The 7,338-nt window shown below is 37.4% G+C and overlaps 1 protein-coding gene across 1 annotated transcript; it reads right to left on the bottom strand.

Moving 5' to 3' along the window:
• Positions 1-358: 358 nt before the first annotated feature.
• Positions 359-5,444, bottom strand: uqcrfs1 (ubiquinol-cytochrome c reductase, Rieske iron-sulfur polypeptide 1). The gene is made up of 2 exons (XM_030126828.1): positions 5,168-5,444; positions 359-1,624 (listed from the first exon to the last, which is right to left on the bottom strand). Exons 1-2 carry the CDS (start codon positions 5,376-5,378, stop codon positions 1,014-1,016), a joined length of 822 nt encoding a protein of 273 aa, XP_029982688.1. The 5' UTR covers positions 5,379-5,444; the 3' UTR covers positions 359-1,013.
• Between the last annotated feature and the right edge of the window lie 1,894 nt (positions 5,445-7,338).

Genomic DNA, 7,338 nt, shown 5'->3' with positions numbered 1-7,338 from the left:
TTGCAGGTCAGGAATAGAACATTTATGCAGCATACTGTTAGTGCTGTGATCATCCTTCCACATCCAAACACTTGTCAGGCCCTGCTGCACTCACACTCCTGTTTGAATAGACAGTTTTGTAAATGTGAAGTGGCCATTGCACACTTCTGGACCTGTCAGTTCAGATAAAATATACATTCAAATGCTTTCTATAATCAAGGAGTCATAATTTGTTTAGCTACATGGCATCAAAAACTTTCAAAAAAATAAAACATATCCATTCCATAAAACATTACTTGAAACCTGTCTTCTGAAAACTGGAAGATTAAACATACTTTTCTTTTCAAAGTCTATCAACAGATGGTCTGTGTGGAAACAGTTTCCTTTGGTAGAGTTTATTTAAAATAAACTGCAGAATAACACCGATTCCAGACTTAAAGGAAAAAATAGATATCTTTATTAATTAAAACCGAACATATGATTTGTTCTGGTAAAGTTCTGAACTGACTATAACTTAATGAGACAAGCAGGTGCTTTTATTTAATGTTCACGTCATATTTAGGAAGCAAAAACAGAAGATGATGATGACATCTACTTGCAACAACTACAAGTGTGCCTCTGTGAATTTCACACCCATATTCCACTCCATCTGCATCCACAAATTCATGCATCAGTTAACACTCGCTTTTCATCAACTTTATAACTTACAACTGCAATTTTTTTTTTTCTCATTTAAAAACAACTATGACTACCCGCACTGGTAGATCTTCTCGCATTATAGTGTGACACTGTGTGAGCTACTGCAGAAGAGTGAAACTGTCCACATGTTCTTGTTGTAATTACCTCTAGGACGCCGACGTGAGCAGGTTTTCCCCAGATGGCAAAACGCATTAGCAGTAAAACCCAAAAGACATGAACATAGCATAATTACACCATAACAATTAAAGGACACGTTTCAAAGTATCCCTCATATAAGAAATGGTTATAATACAGATCTCTGTTGTTGTTGTCGCGCAGCTCAGTCTGATGCCGTTTTATCCTACGACCACGGTGTCATCGTCGGGAAACTCGTAGTAGGGGACTTCCAGGTTGAGGGGGGCGGGGCCTTTCCTGATGCGGCCTGAAGCGTCGTAGTGGGAGCCGTGGCATGGGCAGTAGTACCCTCCGAAGTCTCCGGCGTTGGCGATGGGTACGCAACCCAGGTGCGTGCACACACCGAGGACGATGACCCACTTCGGGTTGACCACGCGGTCTTTGTCGTGCTGGGGATCGCGCAGCTCGGCGATGTTGACGGCGTGCTCCGCTTCAATCTCCTTCTCTGTGCGGTGACGGACGAACAGCGGCTTGCCTCTCCACTTGAACGTCATGTTCTTGCCTTCGGGGATGTCGCCCAGCTTGATTTCGATCTTCGACAGGGCCAGGACGTCGGCTGAGGCGCTCATGGAGGAAACGAACTGAGTGACCACCGTCTTGGCAGCGTAGACGCCCACCACAGTTGTAGCGCCGGTGACCAGGTAAGAGAAGGTTCTTCTAGACTCGCTGCTGTCTTGGGAGGACTTGCTGGGATCCTGCACATCCTGGCGCCTGTAGTCAGAGAAGTCTGGTATTCTGACATCTGTGTGGGCGAATCTGACACCTGCACAGCCTGCAAAAAAAAAAAAAAAAAAAAAAAAAAAAAAAATAAAAAAAAAAAGGAATACAGTGTCAATTAGACTGCAAGAAGAGAAACAGAAGGCATACATGTCAAATGTTTTTTTTCTTTTAAAGGAGTGATATTTTGCTTTTTTAAATGGAATTATGCATTTTAAACATTTCCCTGTGGTCTACATAAACTGTAAATGCTACGCTTGGGTCTGAATTCTTCATTAATTCAACTCCACAGGTCCATCTTCAACCCTATTTCTGAGTAATGACACCAGAAAGGTCATTTTTAGCGCTGGCCCTTTAAATCCAAATGAGCCACTTCACACCCAACCCCCTCCAGGTTGCTGACTGTGCTTTCTGTCTAGTTCAGCCACTTGTGTTCGTTAATACAACCAACATCTGAACATTTTAGGTAATCGGCTCAAAGTTTGGACAGATTTTCAGTTTTTACTACAACCATTGCTGCTGATAAACAATTATGGTGTACTCAGAGAAATGTTCGTCGGAAGTCTTGACCTTATATGTGCAAATGTCGTGATGTAACTAGTTATGAAACGCAACAAATTAAGCAGGAATTAAAACAGGTTGTAGACATCCTCTTGATTTTTGCCAAAATGAATATAAAGATAGCTTTGCAGCACCTGGAGGGTTCAAATTCAAACTTTCTGAACTATTAGGGTCCAAATACATGAATAAATGTACTAAAGACTAATAGAAGTGGGTTTAGTACAAAATGACCCCTTTGAAGTAATATTTATTTGTAGTGTATCCACTTTAAAATGTAATAAACAATAATATATGATTTACTGTGCTATTTGTGATGTAGGTTGTTATTTGAATATGGAATAACTTCTATAAGATTTCATACACTACACAGTCCTTGAGCTGAAGTATGTAACTGTGCAACTGTCAGGGTCATTCATGCCTTGTCAGTGGGTCTTTATGACATATGTATTGTCAATATACAATAGCAGGATGCATAGACATGTGGGTAGATGATTAGTACTGGCAAATATCAGTCCTGACATTTCACAGATTGCAGTGGTTGATGCTTATTTTGTTGTGTTACATTAAAAATGGTTTCATAAATGTGTTTAGTTTCAGTCAGAGATTAAGTGAGGAAACTTAATAAACAGGTCAATTCTATTTAAAATGAAGAATTCTTTACCTAGCACAAAAGGGGAGCAAGTATTAAAAACAAAGTAACATCAGCCTAATTCTTATTTTAGACACCCAGAATTTCACTGTCAGTGCATCCTTAAGCAGGAGTAAACAAAATCAGAAGTCGTGAGATGACGCCATATGGACACAGTATCTGCAAAAGGCAGGAAATGGGAGGAAATATGAGATAAAGTACCTGCTGTGTGTGACTGGAGGGTTAGAAGTATTTTAGCCGATCACAAGCACAGTGAGAAACACAACTGCCAGCCTACATTACTGTATCATAACAAAACACAGCCTTTTCCCTCATCATCATTTCTTGGCACAATTCTGACCCTGCCCTCCAGTGTCAACAGATCATCTCTAAAAGGGGTTTCAGATTATTCACAAACCTTCCTCTATTCCTCCTACAACCTTTAATGTAGCAAGTATTTATTGATAAAACTCTCATATTGCTCTAATCAAATCTAATTTATGATTGGTTACAACTGCAATTCATAAATAATAAATTACAAGGACTGACTCATCACAAAGTGCAGTTGGCTTGGTTTAGAATAGTTCATTCATTGATGATTATCATCAGGCAGGTGTTTGTTCAGAGTGTGATAAAGTTAAAACAGTATCTAAGGCTTTGTTTGACCTCATGACTGTGACCGCAACAACGTACTAAAGTAAATGATTACGGAAGTACATAGATTTGTGTGTGACGTGATGATGTGTTCAACTGTTTACATTCATCTCCAACTACGCCAACTCACACTCTAAAGAAAACTAAAAACTAGACTTAAAAAACAAATATAAAAATGACATAACCTAATCAGTAAGTGAGCAATATTTCTGTTTAACACATTTTTCAGGCTTCACAATATCATAAAATTATGAAGTTGCAATTACAGTCCTGCTTGCCCAAAGAGGACTTCATTTGCAGTGATGGATATGCAGAAATACTGCCAGCACCAGGCTTTACACTGGGGCCAGTGTGTTTCTATTGATTTGCTTTGGTTATATTATGCCAAGGGCTCAGCCATGGTCTCATTAGATCATGTTGTCTGACATCCAGTGATGCCAACCAGTTTTTTTTTCCCCCAGAGAGGTGACAAGCTACCGGTATAGAGAACACTGTATTTACTGTAGAGATTCACATTGGAGCATTGAACAGAGCTGCTTTAACCCACAAAGACCCAAACAGCCACCAGCACCCAAAACCATCTACTGATCTAAACTGTTTACTACCTGCTAATCCTATCAATCCATGTAAATAATTGGTGTAAAATGCAGTTTGTCATCTTTACATGGTCATCAGATATGACTCATTTAAATGTTCAGAGACTCCGTAGTGAAACATGGAAACACCATCATCTTCTACAACATAGATTCACCAGTAAAACCCATACAGTTGGATCAATGACAGTGGATGGAGACACTTGGTTTATGTTCAGTTAATGATATATTTTACTGAAAAAGTCCCTTTTTCTTAAATTTTCTCTGTTTCTCATATAATAACCATCAAGTTTAATCTGAGCTTTTATGAACGGTACAGGAAAATACGTGATTTAACTGAAAACCCCAAAATACACAGGATAATATTATAACAAATGGTGACAAATCACTTCAGAAAAGTTAAATATAGAGAAATAATTATTTTGGAACTGCCACAAAAGTAGCACTGGGTCTTTATAGGCTAAGATAATGTACATTACTTATTCAAATACTAATTTCTACTGTCAGTATTAGATGAAGTAGTGAAACGAAGACTGAAGAAAACTGTGATGTATACATGTTTATATACACTAATTAGAGGAGGAGGTTACAATATTAATGTCTTAACTACCAAATATACCTGGTACTGTCAGCAAAGTGACTCATGTGACTCCTCCAGGAAAACAACACTGAGTAGAGATTGTAGCCATTATCAGCATACAACTGTAAGTATAAGAGTGTGTGTGTATATAGTCACAGCAGCTAAACCACCTTATGTATTTGTGTAAACAGCCACAGAGGTGACATGGGGACGCATTCACAAAAACTGGAGGCTAGTCAAAGTCAATCAGGACACTCTTTTGCTTTTACAGTTCAGTGCCACAAACATACTGCCAGTCCCAGATAGTCACCGAAATCACTTCAAAAGTTATCTAGATAAATTATGACCTTACATGTAGGCCGCCCAACGACCTGGGCTAACAGGAAGCTAACTGACTGCTACTGCTAAGCTAACCACCTGCAAAAGCCGGCTGCTAACATTAGCCAAAATATCGCTGTTACAAACGATAAAACCGCATCAAGAGTCACTTACTTCAAGATAAATTGTGACTGTATGTTGTTTTGACATTAAGTTTCGATGTAGTAAGTTAATTAACAAACAGCCGGCTAGCTACAGACTTACCATTGATGCTAACTGTTACAGCAGGCCCAGTCTTAGGGCTTTGACCGTTTAGCGATTCGCGAGACAAGAACTGTTTCTTCGGGTCCAACAAAATTTTTTCTCCTTTCACCACGACTCCTGGTACTAAAGGTTTCAGGGGACCGGCCACTGCGAAAGCAGTAGCCTGCAGGTAAGGGGAAAATACCCCTGACCGGGATGCAAGGGACATCATGTTCACGGCTAAATGCTGCTGCTGCTACGACCTTGTATTAAGAGGCTCGACTCAGCACTGAGCGCGATGACGTTCCTGCCTACGTAATTACGTATTGCGTAATCTTTGGTAAGGGCTAAGGCCGTTTCCTAAGAACAGTCTTGTAAGGAGACCCTGGCTATTTATAAACAGTTCTTTAATATAGACTGAACTCTCTGTTGCATTTATTTATTTATTTTTGTTAGATTTTTTATTTATTTATTTATTTATTTATTTATACATACTATTATTTGTCTATTATGCTTTGTGTCTTTAAATTTATGCATTATTTTCTTAAACTTATTTGTTCAAATGCTTTTTCCTTTTTGACATCTTGTTGCCTGTTTGTTCAAAAATGTATGTATTGTATACTCAAATGTTTTCAATAAAGTTGAAAAAAAAAAAAAACAGTCTTGTAAGGTGTCAATTGTGTAACCCTTGCAAACTGTTTTTATGGCAACTTCCAATTTTTTTTTTTTTTTTAATCTCTACATGTAACTTTTCTTAAGTGACTCATAACCATTTATTAAAACATTATTCTCTGCATTTTGTATTATTTTGTATTCTTCAGTGACAGTCAGGTTTTTGTTGTTTTTTTTTCATTAGTGATAATTGTGGACAGAAAAACAACAACAACAACAACACATAAACAAAGGGAAAATCAATGAAAAACAAACCAAAAATAACATCAATGACAGAGTAATGACAAACAACAACATCGTATTACAATGAAAAAGATAATAAATGTAAAGAGCAACTAAACAATATAGATTGAGTAGGGGCAATAGGGAAAAGGGGAAGAGGGGAGTGTAAATGAAAGTGAGAAAGTGAGAGGGGGGAGTGAGGGAGAAAATAATAATTGTTGTAATAACACAAAAATATATAATAATAATACCAGTAGTCTAATTTGCTAGTGTTATTGTGGCGGTAGCGGCAGAGGCAGCCACAATACAAAAATGGGTTAAATAATTTAATATTTGTAATAATGTATTTGTATCAATTACTATCCGTTTGACTTTATATGAATTAATTTAAAGTCAGGCATTTTCTCAAATTTAATTTTCTGACAATGTAGATATTTCTGAAAGCCCACGATAGACGAATAAAAAAAGTGACTTTTTCAGCTACATTTATTAACTGATTATAAAATCAAGCACCTGCAATCCCCGTCTTTTGTTTTAGTACCGACTCAGTCTTACAGAAAATGCAGACTGATCTCATGAAATCACGTTGTATGTCACACCAGTATAGGATGACATTTGACGTCCTATACTGTGCATTTTCATCCTTTCATGTGCTATTCAATGCCATTTGGTCACATGTCAATGCATACCAAGATCTCCAGTTTACATATCCGTAATCGCTAACCCTAACCCTAACCCAAACCCAAACCCTAAATCTAAACCTAACTGCTACTCGCGTGGTATTTGATGCATCATGAACATACACGTGGAAAGCTTATAATGCGTACAGATAACACATCAATTAAAAGTGGCGTGTTATTTGTATGCAATTCATGATATCATGTTGAGAAAATGACTATGTCTTCATGTTCACTATGGAGCTCCTGAATGTCCAAATAGGTCATATCTGATGATGATGAAAAGCTGAGAAACTGCAGTTTACCTGAATTATTTAACTGCATTTGACAGGATTAATGGTTCAGAAGGTATTAAACATTTTAGATCAGTATGCTTTTAATTGCTGGCGGCTATTTAGGTCTTTACGTAATTCTGTGATTAAAAACTACACCTCAAATGAAAAAGAGAGCCACTTGTATAATGAATCCTATAATGGGCTATTATTTATAAAGACTTACAGCTTTAACCTTACTTTGAAATCTTTCTTTTTCCCATTCCAAGAAATAAATATAGAAATAACAAAATAGCAAAAATGTAATTTAATTTTTCTATAAAATTGTCTTTTGGAAGAGACTGTTGCA

This window comes from Sphaeramia orbicularis, chromosome 3, assembly GCF_902148855.1.
Source record: "Sphaeramia orbicularis chromosome 3, fSphaOr1.1, whole genome shotgun sequence".
In the NCBI taxonomy this organism is placed as follows: domain Eukaryota; kingdom Metazoa; phylum Chordata; class Actinopteri; order Kurtiformes; family Apogonidae; genus Sphaeramia; species Sphaeramia orbicularis.
The sequence above is the reverse complement of the archived record's forward strand: the minus strand, read 5'-3'. Positions and strand labels throughout refer to the sequence as shown.

What these genes read in the sequence shown, in the direction of transcription:
- uqcrfs1 (XM_030126828.1), bottom strand. Translation starts at nt 5,378, where the DNA reads ATGATGTCCCTTGCATCCCGGTCAGGGGTATTTTCCCCTTACCTGCAG. An exon ending in TGTAACAGTTAGCATCAATG is followed by an intron (nt 1,625 to 5,167) that starts GTAAGTCTGTAG and finishes TTTTTTTTGCAG; the next exon opens with GCTGTGCAGGTGTCAGATTC.